The sequence below is a fragment of the Macrotis lagotis genome, chromosome 1, assembly GCF_037893015.1.
Source record: "Macrotis lagotis isolate mMagLag1 chromosome 1, bilby.v1.9.chrom.fasta, whole genome shotgun sequence".
Classification (NCBI taxonomy): domain Eukaryota; kingdom Metazoa; phylum Chordata; class Mammalia; order Peramelemorphia; family Peramelidae; genus Macrotis; species Macrotis lagotis.
This window is the reverse complement of record NC_133658.1, coordinates 515,002,925-515,024,397: the sequence shown is the minus strand read 5'-3', so window position 1 is coordinate 515,024,397 and position 21,473 is coordinate 515,002,925. Positions and strand designations below refer to the sequence as shown.

The window sequence follows — 21,473 nt, the reverse complement described above, 5'->3', positions numbered from 1 at the left end:
AACTGTGAATTGATTGTAGTCTATTAGAGTTCTTGGCATATTAACACATGGTTGATGCCATCACGTAGATATGCCAGTAGGCATTATTTTTTTTCTAAATAGTGAGTTTGTGGAACCAACTGCATCTCATCAATTGCAGAATTACATATTTAATTGAAGCACCAGGAAAACCTTGTAGTGCCATCAACTATGCAGGATCTTCTAGGTTATTATTAGAGTGTGGCATGAACTCCAAGTTTTTGGTTCTTGAGTCTTTTAAAAATTAGATTTAGATCCCAATAGAAATTGATCACACTTCCACATTTTCAAAGTACTGTCTAGTTTGAACTTAGGCTATCTCTTAACATGGGATGTCTTTATAAAATGAGATTCCTTTGAAAGAAAAATATACAATGGGATAAACTTAAAAACAACAATTATGGTCTACGGTCACTTGGTCTTTATAGGGAAACTGTTCAGTAGGTTATAGTTATGCTCTTCATATAATCAGTACTGTCCATTTGTATTGAAAATAAGAGTCGATCTTTTCTATAATATTTTAAATATTTAAAAAATAATATTTCAAAAACTCTAAGGTATTCCTGTACAATGTATATAACATTTAAGCTCTAACACAAGTTCCACTGCCAAAGTGTTTTTTACATAGTGTCATTATCTGAGACTGCTTGTGTTTAATAATTCTTTAAATTTTAGCTCGAAAGTGGACACATCAATGGTGCCCTAAGAGGTTTTGTTTAAAGTCTGAAGAAAAAAGATTTTACTTAACTATAAACTATTAACATTAATGAAAATAGTTGTCAATGGTATAACATTGCTTAGGTGAATGATCTTATTTGGCAGAAAAATGTTTGGATTTCACAGAATGATTTAATATTATATGTATGATGTGACATTTAAAAAAATCTGGGAATGTGGGTAGCAGTAATAATATAATTAACATACCTATTTCTAAATACCATGTTCATGATTTCATATTTATATTCTTATTAGTGGAACGGATAATACTGAAAAATATTTAAGGTCAGATTAACATTAAAGAGAAAGTGAAGTGTTGTTCAATTATCTTGGAAGCACAATATTTACAAATGAACCAACTCAGCAAAAAATGACTGAGTACTCTCCTAGTCTGTGAATAGACTTGAAGCAAGAGAAGTTAGAGATGATTAAAGAATTAGGGACAGACCTCTTTGCAACAGCTTAGCCATGTTCATACAATCCTCTTAGGCAATTATCAAAAGATTTGAACTTTTTAAGGAGGGGGAAACTAAGAAACATTAAATACAGTAATCACTTTACTTGCAACTTATTGTTACAATGTAGCAGGACAAATGCAAGTAGAACTATTTCCCACAGACACACTATCTAGGTAATATGGCACAATGTAAACAGTGGTAACAATAGATTCAATGTGTAGTCTGCATGTTATGTTGTCAGCCTTTTGTAGAAGTACAGAATCTATAAAAACTATCCATTTTTCCTTCTGCTCTTCACTGTCTCTGATTTTAATACTTTAAATACATTTTTGAGAAAACTGGTATGTACAAAGAAATAACTTTCATTATTTTAAAGGCAAAATATATTTTCAACCAAAACATTTTGAATGACCTAAATTCACTGAATATGTGGGTTTTAATGAGGGGAAATGGGAAAGGGAAGCAGTGTATATATGATTCAAGAGTGTAAGTTGTCAAAAAAAATTTAACAGTCATAAAAATGAAGAATTCTTCAATTCGTTTGTAAGGGACTGATATGATGCTATAAATCTGGATTCCTTAAAATCCTAACCTAAACCTTTTTAAACCATTAAGGTCAAAGTACATTTAACCAAACATATTACATAATAAATAAAATTTATAAATGGGGCTCAGACTTAAACATATGGTTTTCTTTGAACAGAAAACAAAAGCCTACCATTCTTGGAGCTCAGGAGAAGGAATGAGGCCTGCGGTACCATTTTTGGAGTTCTCCAGTTTACCCTGCCACCAATTGTGGTCATCCTTACTAATAATCTGGATAATGTCACCGACTCTAAATCGGATACCAGCTTCCTTGCAGGGGATAAGATCATCCTTCGCTGGGTCATATTCAAATTGTGCTCTTACATAGATCTACAAAATAAGATTTTGTAAGAAAAGATGCCATAACATAATCCTCTGGTAACCACATAACATTTAAAAACAAAAAGAAACAATAAAGATGAAAGCAAAAATGACAGATGAAAATGATGAACAGAAAACATTTTAAAACCAGAAATTAAGTGATATTATTGTAATGGTTCAGGATCTGATTACTCTTAGTTTAATATCTTTAAAACTTAATGGTTCTAAAACTTGCAAATTATAAACTTTGTCAGTTTAATGCTGCTATTACTTTTCAAAAATATTTAACTATTCAGGGTTAATGAAAGGTTTCCTTTATTGACAATTTTTAATTTATACATTACCCTTAATGAGTTTTAAGGGGAGAAGTGTTTTTAAATGATGAGGAAGGATTTCAAATGTTTGGCATTAAAGCTGCCATTTTAGGGCCTAAATATATTTTAAGGATACTAATAATATTAAAGCAAATGATAACATACTCATTAACAGTACTCTGATGTTCAACTTATCATTCATAGTTGCCAGAATGTAGGCTATAACCACATCAGAACTGGAAGTGTTTTCAAATACTAAAGTTAAATATAAAAATAATTCAAGGTGCGGGGTTTTGTGTTGAGTAATTTGCTTTTATTGTGGGTAGATAAAATTTTCCTAGTTATCTCTTTTTTTGAAGTGCCAATGTAGTCCCCGAAATCTCCCTCAGGCCATATACATAGCTTAAAAGTTGAGTTTCTGATTCAGGGAGAAATCATGAATACTGTAGAAAATGGGACTGATATGGAAAGCTAATTCTAATTTTGAATTTTGAATCTTCAACTTATTATTTGTGTTACCTTGGACAAATCATTTAGCATTCTTAGGCCCTGATTTCATTATCTGTAAAAAGAAGGTTCTGCACTATATTATCTCTAAGGTGATTATACCATGGGTAGATTTATCTAGTGAACAGATAATAGATAACTCATGTGAGCAGCATTTTAGAAATGGCAATTTCTACATAAGGAATTTTTGTTGTTCAATGTGTCCAACTCATCATGACCCCACGTGAGGTTTCCTGGCAAAGATACTAGAAAGGTTTGCCAATTCCTTCCCTAGCTCATTTCATAGAAGAGGAACTGAGGCAAATGGATTAAGTGATTTGCCCAGGATCACATTAAGTGTCTGAGGCTGGTTCTAAATTCAGGAAGATGACAATGTTTCCTAAGGGATGTTAAATTCCAAGTTTGGTAACAGACTAATTGGAAAAGGAATTAAATTTCAAATGAAAATCCAACAAAGCTGTAACTTGAGTAATGAACACCAAAATGTTAATGGTTAGGTCACTCTAAAACCAATTTTTTTCATGATTTTAAAAGTGTGCTTCTTAGAAATTCAGCCTATAAAAAATAGCCATATTTTTATAGAGATAGCCATTTATATAGAGATAGCCATCTCTATATCTACACTTAAAACCCCATGCTCTTTTAAGTTTGGCAACTGGAAAATGGTTTTCATGGTACAAGGAGCAGCACTTAACTTTCATTATTTTGGACATCTGTCATGATTGTAAAACTGTTAAGGAAGACAATTTTGAATCTCTGTCTTGGCTGACTCTGGCCTAATGCAGAAGCTGGAATGTTTGCTTTCTTAATTTTATCTTCTATTTTCCAAAGGGTTTTTAAAAAGCCCCTTTAAACTCAAGAAAACAACTTTTTAAGTTTCAATTAATTAATGCTTTAACAATGTCTGCTTAGTGTTTTTGGTTTTATACATTGTTTACCACTTGATTCAAACAAAGGGCTTAATTTCATTTACACCTCTAAAGTCAATATATAAGGCTGAATTCTTAATTAAAAGTACCAAATGTCAGGTTGAAATTACAATAACAATCACAGTCACTTAAATGTACATTAAAAAAACTCATGTAAAGAATTAGTTATGTACAATGTGTTAAAATGAAATGACACCAGCATTTAAAGCTTAAATGTTATAGACTAATACGCAAAAGATATGGGATGACAAAGAATAAGAAGGGACTGGCTATTAGCAACTAAGTTTAGAAAAGTTTCTACAGAGGATGTCTATTCACCTGTCGTCCTTTTGGTTGGGTAGTTGATGGCAAGTCCTGTAGAATAAAGCCAACCCAGGTGAAAATTTTTCATTTTACTTTTCAAGAGCACAAGGCAATTTGTGTGTTCTGTTAGTTATAAAATGGTAAAACATAAGCGAGATTTATATTTTAAATATGAAGTATTTTAAAGAAACAATTTAATGAAGAAATAAAACCCAGACCATTTAAGCAGCAAGCTGAAGAAAGCAAGTAAGTTTAAGCAGACAGAAAATGTGATTTTAGGAAAAAATTCAGCATCTTCAACACAAAAGCACCTGCAACTGAAATTCCACCTCCCCCCTTTGGATAAAAATTAAAAAAATAAGAAATAAAAGAAAAGATTATTGCCCTTTTCAACTCAGTAATGATAATCAACTGGATTTTAATAAATTTCAATATCTACATTTTATAATCCAAAAGTATTAAATATTAATGTGTCATAAATTATGCATAACCTATATCTATTTTGAAAGTTCAAAAAAAAAGCTGACAAAATTTTAACTAGCTTTCATGATTCTCTTTTTATCCACAATGTCTTAATATGAGCACCATGCAATTAAGCTTATTTCTAAATTGTCACTTTACAATTATTTGCAAATTTTCTTCAGCTGTTGACCTATCTGAGGACATTTAAACTGCATCATTGGAGTGCTATGTATTCAGAACTAGATGAGTGGGAGCAACAACACCAGTATATAAAATAGATGTTGCCACCTACTATTACTGTATACCTTAAAATACTTAGATATGTTAAAAAAAAACCATTCAAAATTGTATGACTTTTTAAAAAAAGAAGCATTACAATTTATCTCCATACCCCAAGTTCACGTGGAAAATAAAGTACTTTGTGTTAAAGATGTGACGACAGCTTGGCTTATAGTGCAATCTGAAGCCAACTCCTTTTGCTTTTCATATCCAGGCAAGGCTCATCGTTCACAAAAATTGTGCACGTACCACAGCAGCAGAGGGCACACCAATTCATAAACTTAGATAGCGGAAACTAACATACATTGTGAATTCTCTTTCAAAGCGTAAGACTTCAAAATACAAGAACACCAAAAACATCTGCTCTGCAACATACTTGTTTTTACTCATTAAAAAAAACATAAAAAACTGAAAAATGAGAAAGTCTTTGCTTTGGTTTCAGAAGAGTAATACTGGGGCTGGGAACATTTCTGGAATGCCTTTAACTGGGCCAGCTGAGAATTCTGTGAGCTTAAGCTCATTACAGTTTTTTCCCCCCAGGAGAAAATCATGTTGGAGTTGTCAAGGCCCTCGAATGTGAGCAGAAGGACAAAGTTCCCACTGAACACACAGGACTAGAACAGGGAGCAGGTGAGCACCAACAGAACGTTCACACTCTTGCTGTGTGTAACTAGAGGTCTTACCGAAACAGAATTGTTGGTGCTGCTATGACCATTAGCTGGGGACTGTCTGGAGGTAGAGGGGGAATCTCTCTGAAATAAGACATAAGGTTCATTAACACAACACTATCACAGGAGCACAGATATTTATATGAACAATTACAATCACAATCTGACAACCATTTTGGAGCTTTTATCTATAGCATTTCCACACAGATTTGCATAATTCATAGAAGCAAAGGCTGATGTTGCAAAAATGAAGATTTACAAATTTTTTAAGTAAATGAACTGACCCACTCATTTTATTTTTCATCCTTCTGTTACATTTGATTTCTTTAGCAGATGCCCAGGAAAGGGACAGAGATTCAAATCCCAACAAGCAGAAAAGCAAATCTAAGTGTATGATTATTACATGAGGATGTTAAAAATGACAAGCTAATGCATAAAGAAGGACTTTGTACAAATATTTCTGGATTTAGAGATCCTTCAGTGTCAAGAAATCTTGACTCCTGAAAAAGTTCTGAACTTGCAAAATACTGGTAAGGTTTTCAACTTGCTCAGAATCTCCCTCAAATATGATGCTAATTTTTATGAGTAAATAAGAGTAAGGTGAAGTAGGAGTACTTTTAAAGAAAATTAGCAGATTGATTAATATCTCTAAGTCTATTAAAATGTTTACCTGTTGCTAAAATTTGCAGAGGTAAAATTCACTTTCTGCTTTTGTGTTATTGATCACATTTACAATCATATTTATCATATTCAGAATTATTCTCAGGCCTTTTCCTGCTCATTTTAGACACTGGTTTCCTTGAAAACCAAATGAAATAGAAGAGAACAAAGCAATAGGAAAAGCTCATTAAATTAATTTGGTTTTGTTACCTGTTTTATTCTATGCTCTTGGCAATGAAAATTTAGCATATTTCACATCTGAGAATATTTCAAAGATAATTCGTCACTTTTTTCTAGGAAAGAGAAGTATTGAGCCTTCTACAGAATGATGAGACAGACATATACACTACAAAATTACTGTGTGTGTGCGCGCGCACACACATTTGGAGAGAAGAGGTGGCAGTAAGGGAGAGAGATTGTGTACCAAAAGGAATGGGTTTCTAAGTAAGACGTCTTTCTTAAAAGTTCAGAATTTAATCTTCTAACACCTATTGTTGCACACCAATGGCAATGAACATAAACCTCTCAAACTTTGATCATGTTATGGTACCAAATAAAAGTAACTTTTCACGAATACTTTAGCTTCTCTAGAATATTTAACATTATTTACATTTTTCACTTTTTCCCACTCATCCATGTTATTTTGAATATAAGTTTTACTTTAGAATCCTGAATTTGTTTTTAATCTTTGGGGGAAATGCCCTTACTTGAAGTTTCAAGAGCAGCCACCAAGAGGAGCTCAAGACCTAATATAGCAGAACTTATAGTGAATCTGCTATTAATAAATGTGTTTATGTCACTAAAATCTACAGGAACAAGATACACTCTATATACAATTACTTCTAGATACCTTGGAGTAAAATATTAAGTCCTTTGACTTTTTTCTTCTATAATTTATACGATTTAATAGAAAAGAGCAGAAATAAAATTATTCCCTCAAATTCCCATGCATAAATTCATTTCCCAAATAACCTTCAATAAGTTAGTTAACATTTAAAAATTAACTTCACTTTATACCAATATTTTATACTTTAATACTTTATACCAATGTACACACATATATAAATGCTGTTAGATACATACACATGTATGTGTGTCCATATATATTTAACACATGTATGTGTATCCATATATATTTATAAATTAAAAATTCCAGTGTGAATTATTAGCCAAATTAAGTGAATGTGTAATATGGAAAGATTGGTATCATTTAATAATATGTCAGCATATATTCCTAAATCTGAGAAACATCCTGTCTAAAAATCAAGCTTTTCATTTTATTCAGTAATTACACTAAAACTAGATTAACATCATTCATGGGAATTACTTTAGCAAATTTAATTTTTTATAAACATTCTATAACTTTTACCAAATCCACAAAAGGTCAACATATACCTATCTTCTTTTAGAAGTTTTAAGTCATCAGTTTCATATTATATATGCAAACTATTCAATCAGAATTAATTGTCACAATCATTTGAGTAAATCTCCCCAAAATGAAACAGAATCTCAAGTCAATGCTTTACATTAAGAGGTCACTTTTTTTTTTAGGTTTTTTGCAAGGCAAATGGGGTTAAGTGACTTGCCCAAGGCCACACAGGTAATTATTAAGTGTCTGAGACCGGATTTGAACCCAGGTACTCCTGACTCCAGGGCCGGTGCTTTATCCACTGTGCCACCTAGCCACCCCATAAGAGATCACTTTTCATGTTCTTGGAAAGAAGAACTACTTATGAGATTACTTAACAAGGAAGTAAAAAGTTCTTCTTGGAAATATTGCTACAATTATGATCTTATTACTTTCTCTGAGAATCTATCTTTTCTTCCATAAGCACCAAATCATTACATAAGGACTCTTCCTCTATTTTAGATTTTGAGTTGCAAAGCATTAGTCAAGGTGCTGACGAAATGCATCTGGAGCCTGCCCTGAGCAGCCAGGTGGGCCCCATTCCTCTGTTCCGTTATCTTTGTTGTAAAATTGGTGTGCGTGATCTAACAGCACAGGCAGAATGGTTTTCCAGAAAGCAATTACATTCAGCCATCAGCAGGCAGTTAGTTTACAGGACTGAGAAGAAAAGGGAATAGTTCATTAGGTTCATTACCTCACAGGATGAAGACTGAGTGCGGTAACTTGGCACAATCTTGAAGGTAATGCTCCCCCGCATTTCCCTCTGGAAAATAAAGGGTAGGTTTTCTTTTTAACTTCACAAATAAATGTCTCAGTAAAACAACCATCTTAAAAAATTACTTAACAACTGCAATATAGTCATTAAAGATCTCAGTATAGATTATGATTGCATTCTATAATAAAAAAATGAAGTGGTGAAAAATTCTGGTTTATTGTAACAAGAGTTGGTAATGAAAGAGTTCTTAAATTCAGTTAGTTTCTTGGAAAATGTCCTTAAATCATCTATATAAAATTTGACTTCCTCAGAGAAAGAGTGATGTGATAGATTATGCTCTTAACAAATTTTATAGAAATGATCCAAAGTACTATAGAATACCTACAGCTACAGACAGTTGCTAGTATTACAACATTTTAAAAGCACAAATAAAGTGGTCAAAAGGAAACTAATCACACAAAATTATACTTAAAATGCTACAGCATTAGTGAGCTGTAATATATTTTTCTCTCACTTTTTGACTATTCTTGACATTCCTATAATAACAAATCAAGAGAAGGAAGAATGTGGGGTGGAGATGGTATATGATTTTAAGAAGAGTTAGAAAGATAAAGCTACTTATTAGCTGTTAAAAAACTGATCTGGGAAACAATTTTTCTCTCTTTCTCATAAACTTTGAGTATAGATGACTAAATATGTAGTTAACTTTACCCCCTTCCTCAAAGAGTAAACCAACTTCTTGCTATGATTCACCTTCTCTAACCAATGTGCATTCAGTTGGCCAATACATATTTCTTAAGCATTTATCATTTGCCAGGCACTGCTTAAAAAAAAGTTTAATGTATATTTCCTGCACTTAGAAGGTAACCTCAAAGAAAAGGCAGTAGGAGTAGGAGTGGGGGAGTTAGAGGATAGTAGAGAGGTGGAGAGGGGAGTGGGGAATGGGAATGACTTCTGCAGAAGGGATTTGAGCCAAGTCTTGTAGGAAGCCAGGAGGCAGAACGAAGAAGGCAGAGCATTCAAGGCATTGAAGACAACCAGGGGAAAGGCACTGAGTTGCCAGTTGGAGCATCACATATAAGAAACAGTAATTGGATCAGTGTAGAATACAAGGAGGGGAGGGCTGGACTGTGAAAGCTTTAAAGGCTTAATAGGGAATTTTATATTTGATCTAGTAGGGAACCATTGATTTTCTTGAGTGCTTTAGAAAGATCACTTTAGCAGCTGAGTGGAGGATGGACTGGAATGGGGAAACTTAAGGCAGGGGGACAAACCAAAATGCTACTCTAATAGTTGAGGTGTGAGCTGATGAGGTCTTCTACTGAATTAGTCTCTGTGTAAGCAAGTAAGCCATAATCATCAATCTAGATGGATCATAAAGGAGATTTTTCTATAATGTTCATGGCAGGAAAATGAAGTATAGTAAAGAATTAATTATAATAACATACTAGCAAAGAGGTCTTATATCTATACAGTGAAACAAGGATGCAGAGGGAAATACTGAAGATAAAAATGTTCTGGGAGAAAAAATGATTCTACATTCTCTTAGATGAGAACTATTTATCAAAAATCTGTTGACATGAGAGTCAAAGTCCACATTAATAGAGTTATTAGAGATACTTTGTAGGTAAAAAAGAAAATACATGATTTTGTGAATATGAAAATAATATCCCCTCTTCCCTGCCCCCAGTCTCTGAACAGATAAATTATTTACTTACAAGCATTTTTTGCAGCTGTTCCACTGTTTGGTTTGCTACACTGATACCATTTATTTCTCGGATTTCATCACCTACATGAAGAGTACCTAAAGAGTAAAAAAAAACCAACTTATTTTTTTAAGGCAAAAATGGCATATTTTTATATAAAATTTAATTTAAATGAAATAAAGAAAACATTAAAATATCAAAAGAAAGTATTTCAGAAAGACAAAAGTAGCTAGCCAAGTCAAGGAGACATAGGTGTGACATTGGGCAAATCGTTCGTTAATTTTTGTCACCCCAGGAAACTAAGCTTAAAACTATAGATTGTAGAGTAGTGTTGATTTGCATTGGTAGATAAGAGTTTTTTCCAAGGAACTTATCTATGTCAACAAAATAACAAATCCATTTAAAAAAATTAAGCGTAGAAAATACTAAACTTAGGCAAGAAATAACTTTTTATAGCTTTCTGAAAGTAAATCAAAGCATAGTCAACTTTGTTATTTAAAATTAAATATTCTGTTTAATCTAATTATCTAGTTACATGATAATGACATTAAAGAAGAGGCACTGCCATCTGCTTTGCCTCTGAATCCTAAGAACCACTGTATCTTTCCACTTTTACCCAGAGGTATGTTGTCTCTACCACGAGAAAGTGAGACTAGTTTACTTTTCTATTTGTATCTCTAGCACTTAATACAGTAGTTTGCAATTAGGAAATGTTTAATTAGGTAATTAGTCTATTTGTGCAGTTCAAAAGACATCTTCCATACTACCCTTTCCCTTACATTCTTCTCTCTATCCAGCAATAACCTAGGTCCTCCCTGGCCCCTGTCTTCCCTAATTTCCTAATTTCTTTCCTAATTTCCTGGCACAGTGGATAGAGCACCGGTCTTGGATTCAGGAGGATGGGAATTCAAATCTGACCTCAGTCACTTGACTCTTACTAATTTAGCTGTGTGACCTTGGGTAAGTCACTTAACTCTGCCCTGATCCAGGGCCATCTCCAGTCATCCTGATTCATATCTGGTCACTGAACCCAGATGGCTTTGGAGGAGAAAGTGACATTGGTGATTTAGCACAGCACCCCCCTCAATCAAATCAAATTCATGTGCTTGTCAAGATATCACCTCCCTGATGCTGTGGTCTTCTTTGAAAAGGAAAGATAAGCATTATTAGGGCAACTAGGTGTCACAGTGGCCTTGGATTCAGGAGGATAGGAGTTCAAATCCAGCCTTAGACACTTGCCACTTACTAGCTTTGTGACCTTGGGCAAGTCAATTGGCCCTTATTACCCTGCATCCAGGGCCATCTCCATTTGTCCTGATTCATATCTGGCCCCTGGATTCAGATGGCTCTGGAGGAGAAAGTGAGGCTGGTGACTTGGCACACAGCATCCCCTTCACTCAAATTCAATTCATGTGCTTTTCATGATATCACATCCCTGATGTTGTGGTCTTCTTTGAAAATGAAGGACACACATTACTTTCCTATTCAACCGGAACCTCTGATTTATCATTAATAGTCATTTGTCCTAGGGCTCTATTTTTATTGTTTTCTGGTACTCATAGAAATCTTACTTTCTTTTTTCTTTCCTGTTTTTTTTTAAGTTTTTTGCAAGGCAAATGGGGTTGAGTGGCTTGCCCAAGGCCACACAGCTAGGTAATTATTAAGTGTCTGAGACCGGATTTGAATCCAGGTACTCCTGACTCCAAGGCTGGTGCTTTATCCACTATGCCACCTAGCTGCCCCGAAATCTTACTTTCTTCAGAAGACACCTCATCCCTTGCCTCTTTTTTTTGGAACCAGCAACTCTCACCTGTTAATATTCCCATTCCCATTATCCCACCCCACAGTGAGCTAGAAGTCAGCCCAATTCTTGCTCTAGATTACTACTTCAAAACCTTCATTCTGTTATCACTCATCAACTTCTTTTGAGTGTCACTCAGTCTGTTTTGATCTGTCTCTATCACACTGTTCATATACTTGTTGTAATCACCTAATTCGCCTCCATATCACTATTACCTCTTTTTTCAAAGAATTCATCCCAGAACTAAGAACTGAATATATATATATATATATTTTTTTTTTTCCCTTCCCATCTGATCTCTACCCTCATAGTTCAGTATTTTTAATTTTTAAATGAAATTCAACAAACATTTATTAAGTATCAGTCAGTCAGTAAACATTTATTAAGCAGCATATGAGTCAGACACAGTTCTGTGCATTGGACATATGAAGAAAGTCTCTGCCTCTCAAGGAACTCACAACCTCAATACTCAATACTGCAAGGTCCTTCCCTTCTACTCCAGATAGCAAAACTCCTCTCATCCTCCAAACTCCAGAATTATTTGCTCCAGCATTTGATGGTGCTTTACTCTGGGTGCCGATTTCTTCATCTACAAAGACTTAGTAGATTTGTTATTATATTTAAGCTTTCTTGGAAAATGTCTGACCTACTCTGAACTTATTCTTTATTGAGATCTGTAGATATCGTTTCTGGACACTGACATACCTCAGTGACTAAGATATTCTCACCCAATCATTGCCTCCCTATTCCAGTGATTCTGAACTGTTCAAACCCATCACTTACTGAAGACTCCTTAATTTTCATCCTTCTCAAACGACCCTACCAATTCCTCACTCTAAAGCTACCCACCTCTTTGCACTTGATAGTATTTTGTTTTTTTCCCCGTTACATGTACAGAGTTTTCAACATTCAACATTCATTTTTGTAAAATTTTGAATTCCATATTTCCCCCCTTCCTTCTTTTCCCAAGACAGCAACTCACCTGTTATCAGTTATGCATATAATTGTGGTAAGCATATTTCCACACTAGTCATATTGTAAATGAAGAATCAGAACAAAAGGGAAAACTACAAGAAAGAATCTGCATTCAGTTCTTTCTCTGGATATGAATGACATTTTCCATCACGAATCTTTTTCCATGGTCATTTTTTTTCCAGAACTGGTTGCACTTTCACTCACACTTTAACTCATCTGTTACGGTAAATAAGTTGGAATACTCTTTGCTTCCCACTGTCACTTTCCCCTCTATTATTATTATTCAGTAATTTTTCTTCCTTTGAAAATACTCAATCCATATTTACTTCCCAACAGCTGTTGTCTATCAACCTTCAGCATATTCCCCTTCCTTTTTCAATTTAATGCCTGGTGAACAGCAATTCTCTCATCCCCCAAGTTCTATCCTTCTATTAGCAAACTTTCAATATTCATACTTATACTCCTTCAAATTTCCTAACTTCCTTAACAAACTCATTTCCCATTACTTAATTCTTCAACTCACTTAGCTACATAGGGATGATGCACTTCTGGATCTGACTCTCACTTACATAATGTTATACTTTCATATTCATGGCCTCTGAAATTTCTTTATTTAATCACAATCTCATCTTTCTTTCTGCTTGCCAACTTCAAACCTAATTCTTTATCCTCACTCTGATCTCCAATCCTTTCTTCCCTCCATTCTTTCCTTAGGTATCACCACTGAAAAGCACTAACTTCATTTTTCTGATAAACCAACATGATCCTTTTCTCTTTAGAATCTCTTGTCCCCATATTGTACAATTAATCTTGCCTTAGCCTTGGATTATTCCTGCCATCTGTGATATTGACTACAAATCACATGATGCTGAAGAAAGCTAGAGAAAAAATCATGAAACTGTCCCAACTAGGTCCACTATAAATTTGTGTTACATAGTCTTATCTTTATTTCTTCCTAATCAACATTATCCCACTAACCACAGCATCTTTCCCAAACCTCCCAAGACTCCCTCATCTCCTTTATTCTCTCAGTGAAGAACCCAGCCTCATATTGAGGTCTTTCACCAAGAGCTCCCTCTTCTTTCTCATCTATCATCACCTAGATGCTTTCACATATTCTCCCCCTTTACCCCTGTGTCTCATGAGAGGTGGTAGCCCTTTTTGCAAAGGCAAAACCACATACAAAAGTGTTACCTTGATGGAAAATAAGTTTTCTGAGGGCAGGAACTAATTTACTTCTGTTTTTTTTTTGTGTGTGTGTTAATGACTAACACAGTGCCTGGATCATTGGAGAGACTAGTTTGATAAATGCTTGTTGATTTAATGGTAGCTAGAATTCTGATCTAAGAAACTGTTAGATCACTGGACTGATTTAATGAGTCTTTTTACAGCCTGTTGCTACTAAAATTAAGCAGGTTTTCCAGTATCTTTCTTTAGTCTCTTTAGCAAAAACTATTATACAGTAATGAATGATGCTATTGAGAAAGAGTCATGCCATTTTTTCACTTCCAACATAGTTTCCCCTTCAGGGAACAAAAGGGTAGAGTTAACTAGTGTTAAATGCTTATTTCCTTAAAAAAACAAAAAGAGAACCTGACAAATATTTAACAATTACTTTATGCATTTTCTTACAAAAACTGTCCTTAATACTTAGGTATACTGAGGATGCATAAGCGTACACCTAATGTGCCTCCCATACCATTGCCACCTTTTAATTCTTGCATTATTAATGACAAGACTCAGCTCTGGACTTGGAGGGACAATGGATTCTCCAAGGCTAACTGACTCACAGCTTAGAAATGCTAGAGAATAAGAGTTGATGCAATAAGGGCATTCAATACTTGACACTTGACACACTTGACCTTTGACATAAATGGAATGTTGAAATAAAAACTAAGGCAGACTACAATTAGAACAACAAAGAAGCTACTAAAAGAAACAGCTTTCAAGAAACAGTTTGATCTAATTTTTAAAAATCATTTTTTCAGATAATATACAGTTATAAACTGCATCAAGACAACTAGCATTTATGTGCCAATATTACCTTGTCTGTGAATCATTCCCCCATGCATAATTCTTGCTACAATGCAATGGTTTAGTTCATTCATTTTCAAAGTGATTCCCTGTTGAAAAATAAAATACACATAGAGTAATTATATGAATAAAAGACTTATCCTTTTCAAGATGAGTGATTCCTTACAGAAAAGACCCATTTAAACTAATAATTGATTGTAATTACAAAATTGTTATTAGAAAATTCATTATATTTCTATATAATAGTTAAATATGAAGTGCTAGGAAAATGATTTAAGTATATGAATGCTCCACTAACCTAAGTCCACAAAAAATCCAAAGGTCTAAAAATATCATAGCAAATAAAAATAATCTTAAAAATACCCCCTGCCAGAAACAGTTATTTAATATTATTATTATCTCACTTTTATAAAATATTTTAAAGTCTATAGAGTGCTTCTTTATCACAATTCTATGAGATGAACAGGAGCAATCCTGTTCAATTATTATGAGACCTTCAGTTTCCTTATCTGTAAAACAGGGGTCTTTTACCTATGCCCTCTGAGGTTCCTTTCAGTAATAAATCTACAATACTATGATTCAATTCAAATCAACTGGACTACTCTGTGCAAGATGCTCTAAGGGTCCCATTTATGCATGACCCATTGATCCATTTTGTTATGAAGAGACTGAAATTAGAGAAGTTAAGAGATTGATTAATATCACAAAATAAGTATGAGAACTGGGATTCAAACCAGTTTTTACCAAACAAAATTCCAGTGTTCTTGCAGATCACAAGAAAGAAAAAAATAGGTTTTCTGAAAATCAACAAAGTAGAGTGATGTCAGATGGGGAAAAAGATATAACTCTACAGACAAAGGCTTTTTGGAGAAAATGACACCCTTTTAGTTTTTTGCAGTTTTCTATAGCTCAGTTATATGATCAGAAGATAATAAATTTCAAGTTAGAGGGGGCCCTTGATATTTTTTGGCCACCACCTTCAAGTTACAGATGAAGAAAGTGAGGCTCAGAGACACTGACTTTGCTAGAATTAGGGGGGTCAGGATTTTAACTCAGATTATCTTACTCCAAATGCTGTGCTCTTTCCATTGCGTAACACTACCAAGAACTATTAAGAATGTGCCATTTGAGCTTAACAGTGATAATCCAATAAGAGAAGAGTATTCTTGAAGGTCAGTAGGAGTAAAACATAAGGCTTTATATGCCACTGAAAATTTGAATTATTTGAAATTTCCAGATCTCAAATCGATAGTAGTAAAAAAAAAAATTCTATTTTTACCACATTTCTTAACCAGTTTCCCTGTTGTCTCAGAAGTTTATGACTTTGTTGAAAATAAAGCCAAGCTCATGCTCAGGTGAGAGGAAGAAGGAAGAGGTGGGACAGGTTTTTATTTTATACTCAGATTTGAAAGCAGAGTCAGAACTCAAGGAAATAGTCCCTAAAGTGATTCTGAATAGCTGCCTCTACAACTGCTGAAAAAAGAAAAGTGTGACATTCCTACTGCTAATAGGAACAACAATGTTAAGACATGATTTCAACAGGATATAAGAAGCATTAGTTACTACTGCTAAAAGTATCTTGAATATGTTGTGTTTACCACTCTAGACCAAAGGAATGTGAGGCCATCTCACAAATTTGATTTATCTCACTTCTTGGTAACCTTAATATTCTCATATTTAGAACTTTCTGCAGAACACTGGGTTTAAGAACCTAATTGGCAACTGATAAAGGGTATGACTTTAGTTAGCTATGAAAGATGCAGAAGATCAATTTAGGGCCTGCTGATTTTATCCACGATGGAAAAACTCATAGCAAGTAATGTCACCCCATGAGGAATTACAAATAGACTGGAAAATACTGAGATAATGTGAATGAGTTCTACAGGCTATAGTTTAAAGGAAGCAAATTCTTAAGGATTTTTTTTCTACTTTTTCTCTTATCATTAAATTGAATTTTTATTTAAAAGAGGGAAATCTCAAACATTAAAAAAAGATGAGTGATTAATACTATATTTTATTATTTTTTATATTTTATAATTAACAATTCATATTTCATAAAAGCACAAGAATGTTATTATATTAACATTGAGAAATCAAAAACATTCTAAGTAACATTTTATAATTTGTAAGTTAGAAAAAAAATCATGGGAAAGTTCTATTTATCTCTATGACAGTGTTTTCAGATTTATGACTTGGATATATTTCTAATTTCTATAACTCCATAACTAGGATTCTATCAGCTATAGTATTTGTTATCCTTGAAGGGTAACAGGTAACCCACGAGAATAATGGGTTTTTCAAAATATCACTAGTTAACTAGGCCCATTTTACATTAAAAATTTCATTTCAGTTTTCAAATACAAGTAGTCCTCACACATCATGAAAAGATTCTATGATATTTCTACAGAAAGGGAAGTTATGGTTTGAACAGAGTATGAAATATGAAGTATGAACAGGGTATGAAGGTGAATATCTATATAAGACAATGTAATGTTGAATCAGCTATAAATCTTATATCTAATAACTCAGAACTTTCTAAATTAAATCTGACATTTGTTAAGTGCCTATTATGTGCAAGGTACTTTATGAGCTGCTGGGGTTACAAAGAAAACAAACTAAAAACTCCTAGCCTTCAAAGGGTTTACATTGTTCTGAGGTAGTATCATATAAACACAAATAAATGACAGCATTCAGTGACAAATTATGTGAAGTAACTAAGCTGAGAGTGCTTCCTGAAGGGTATGGTCCTAGAGTTATTCCCTGCAGTAATTGAGGGATTCTGTAAGGTAATGGGAAGGAGGGAATCCTACATTGTAACCACAGGGACCCCTTACTCAAAGGCAGGAAGAGATGTATTTGCAGCCAGGTTCTGACACTGATTGCCTGGGTCACTTTGATCAGATCATTTGAGGTTCTGTTTCATCAACTTGCTTGTCCTCCTAGAAGACTATGACATCAGGGAGGTGATGTCATGACAAGCATCTCAACTGGATCTGAATGAACTGGGGTTATGCTAAGTCACCAGCCTCACTTTCTTCTCCAGAGCCATCTGGGTACAGTGACCAGATATGAATCAGGACTGGGAATGGTCCTGGATGGGACAGTCAGGGTTGAGCACAGCTCAAGGTCACACAGCTTGTAAGTGGCTGGGATATGACAAGGTACATCTGGAAAGAGGACAATGGGGGGAAGGATTCAAGGGGAGCTAATAAAAGAACAACTAAATTGTTAGGGATGAAAGACTAGAAAAAGAGGGTGTAAGGACTAGAAGGCTAAAGCAGAAGAAATGGAAGGATATGAGGTTGTGTACAGAGGGAAGAATTTTAGAAACTTTGGATCCTGGAGGCAGAATCAGTAACAGATCAAAAGTATGACCATTTCTCGGAATGGCCAAGTTGGAATGAAAACGGAGGACGTGAGAGATAATGGGAGGCTGAAATGCAGAGGGACTAGGGTATCTGAAGGGAAATCAGCATGTATGCTAAGTTCTTAAGTGTGAGGGCAGCAGTTGGGGTGGAAAGGAGGACTAGGTCAAGTACAAAGCCCATTTAAAAAAAGTGGAGATTGGGACATGACCATGAAAAGATGCTGGACTGGCTAATCAATTGATTTCATGAATTACAAAGGAAGAATTTACAGTGGCAAAACGATGGTGTAGAAGCGGGAATGAGGTACTCCTGGCCAAGGACTCAGGGGGACAGCAAACTCTCCAGGACATGGAAGGTAGCTCCTATCACACAAAACTATATTTAATATCACATTAGTATTACTGCACAAAGTTTCTAAATCCTCAAAATTCTTGACTGATTTTTCTCTAAATTAGTCAATAAATATTTTCAAAGCATTTCTTCCATCTGTGCCATCTGTGCCAGGCACTGGGTTAAGCCCTGGAGATACAAAGACATCAGACAGACAATTCTTACCTTCAATGTGAAAAGATTTTTTCCCCTCCAGTCAACAACCTGTTTTGTTTGACTAAGCATATTTGTTACAAACATAATTGTTACTTTCTTTTTTATTTTTAATAGACAAGTAGAGGAAAAATAGGGTAATTAATTGGAAAAAAAAGGTAAAGAACACCTTCATAAAAGCTGTGGAGTCAGGAAAGCTTATCTGAAGAGATTTTAAGCAATGCTTTAGGGAGACAGGTTTTACCTTTTGGCTTTTAAAGGAATTATGCACAGAGTTCTGTTCTGTTATCTTCTTTTTTCTCACTATAAATATCTGTATAGCAAACTAGAAGAAAACTCCTAAGAAAATGATGGTTTCTAATCAGTCAGCTTTGAAATGACATAGTGTAGTGTTTGAAGTAGAGATCAAGTTGCTGATTAGGAAGAGAATAAATTCATTTTTCTCAGATTTATCATTTAGCACTATAGCATCATCTTTGTTTGTGGGGATGATGAAATGTGGTTGTTAGGGACAATTCTAAGTCATCGACATGGACTGGCAAGTCAGTTATGTCCTGGGAAGCATACTAGTTTTTTTTTTTGCAGGGCATACAATATTTTCCCCCCTCCCCACACACATACCATTGGTTCATCTGTGTTTTTCTGAAACTGTACCAGCCGTACTCGAGTAACATTCTCCATATCCATGTCACCATTGGCACTTTCTGGAGAATCTCCGTTTAAGTACGGAGAGGTGGGAGGAGGTGTGACCCTCAATGCCTCATCACTGTAAACTTCATGTGCCACTACGTCATGAGTTTGAAGTAAGGCCTGCAAGAATTCATGAAGAAAAATTATAATTATCATCAATGTCAACAAATATTTATGTGCCTCATTTTATATTTATTAATAGTTGAAGATACAAACATTTTAAGGGATGGGTTCTGTTCTTATGTGACTCATTAATATATTAATATACCAATGAGAGAACACAGCATAAACATGAAAGCATCCTTTTCATTTTCTGCAGCAGGTTTCATTCCAAGATCTTCCAAAGCACATTACAAAGTAGATAAAATTCTATCTCCCTATGGTCAGGCTAAAGTAAAATGATTTCAGGTTATTAAAAAAACCAAAATAAAATATAAAAAATAAAACACGAACACTACACTGTGTCATTTCAAAGCTGACTGATTAGAAGTTATGATTTTCTTAAAAGTTTTCTTTTAGTAAACTGATTTGAAAAACTCAAAGTCTTTCATAAGTGTGATGTCAAGTTATTCTGAAGGAATCTAGCAGAACTGTCCAGAGGGAAAAGGTTGCCTGAATAAGTGGCGAACTCCTCATCACTGGAAGTGTTCAGACCCTAGTCAAATAACCATCTGTCATAGAGGGCAGTTAGGTGGTGCAGTAGATAGAGCACAGGAGTTTGAGTCCAACCTCAGATACTTGACTCTTGCTAGCTGGGTGACCTTGGGCAAGTCACTTAACTGGGACTGCCTTGCATCCAGGGCCATCTCCAGTTGTCCAGGTCTTTGGACCCAGAAGGCTTTGGAGGAGAAAGTGAGGCTGGTGACTTGGCACCCCCCCACTCAAATCTGATTAATGTGCTTGTCATGCATGGCATCACCTCCCTGAAGTTGTGGTCTTCTTTGAAAATGAAGGACAAATATTATTATTAGAAAGCTGGAATGAGGTGAGCTAGAATGACTACTGACTCTAAGGTTTTTTGTTTTTGCAGGTGTTTCTTATCCCTATGCTTGCAAGGTATAAAGATTGCTGTCAATGTTGAAAGAATTTTCTAATGGTGTGAACCTAAACTCAGATCCTGGTCTGGTGCTGCTCAACAATTTAAAAAATCAATGGCTTGAATAAAGTTATGACTGGCATGCTGATCCAACCTGCCAATGTCATAACCTCTTAGTGTTTCAGGTAACTAAGATTCTAAGCAGCAGAACAGGGGCTCATTTGGATTGGTAAAAGGCGTTTTCTCAAAGGGAGTTTTCCAAACCAATGAAATCACAGACCTGTTTAAAGCTTTTTTTTTTTATATGTAGAGTAAACAACATGCCCTGCATACAGGGTAACAGATTTAGAATTTGAAGGGATCTGGGGCAGCTAGGGGGTGCAGTGGATAGAGCACCGGCCCTGGAGTCTGGAGGACCCGAGTTCAAATCTGACCTCAGACACTTAATAATTACCTAGCTGTGTGGCCTTGGGCAAGCCACTTAACCCCATTGCCTTGTACACATCTTAAAAAAAAAAGAATCTGAAGGGATCTAAGAGGACAAACTGACTTGATTTTGTATATGAGAAAACTGAGTTTAGAGAAGTTGACTTGTGTAGTCAAACAATATGTATCAGAGGTAGGATTTGAACACAGACCTTCCTGGGGCCTCCTAAGTCTAGCTTCTAGCCACTTTACCAACACTAACAACTCTGATATTAGCATCTCAAATAATTTAATGATTGTATCTAAGTCATGAGTTTAGATGATTTAGAAGTGATAATCCACAGAAATCCTAATTAATGCATCACTGTGGTACAGATTTGACTTTGGGTTTTTGAAAACTATGTTCATAAAAGAAAAGATCTGGTCAGTTTTTTTTTTAGGTTTTTTGCAAGGTAAATGGGGTTAAGTCGCTTGCCCAAGGCCACACAGCTAGGTAATTAGTAAGTGTCTGAGACCGGATTTGAACCCAGCTACTCTTGACTCCAGGGCG

The 21,473-nt window shown here is 34.8% G+C and overlaps 1 protein-coding gene across 13 annotated transcripts in view; it reads right to left on the bottom strand.

Annotated features, from left to right (window-relative positions):
* CASK (calcium/calmodulin dependent serine protein kinase) overlaps nucleotides 1-21,473 on the bottom strand; it is a 466,034-nt gene that overhangs the window by 29,746 nt on the left and 414,815 nt on the right. For 7 of the 13 annotated variants that reach the window (XM_074214148.1, XM_074214149.1, XM_074214155.1 and 4 more), the window contains 7 exons: nucleotides 19,393-19,581; nucleotides 14,871-14,949; nucleotides 10,063-10,148; nucleotides 8,324-8,392; nucleotides 5,577-5,645; nucleotides 4,168-4,203; nucleotides 1,912-2,108 (listed from right to left, as the gene is read on the bottom strand). In XM_074214148.1, the coding sequence (XP_074070249.1) occupies nucleotides 1,912-2,108; nucleotides 4,168-4,203; nucleotides 5,577-5,645; nucleotides 8,324-8,392; nucleotides 10,063-10,148; nucleotides 14,871-14,949; nucleotides 19,393-19,581 (725 nt within the window). The remainder of the gene's footprint in view (nucleotides 1-1,911; nucleotides 2,109-4,167; nucleotides 4,204-5,576; nucleotides 5,646-8,323; nucleotides 8,393-10,062; nucleotides 10,149-14,870; nucleotides 14,950-19,392; nucleotides 19,582-21,473) is intronic. The other 6 variants (XM_074214150.1, XM_074214160.1, XM_074214151.1 and 3 more) reach the window with 3 other exon arrangements.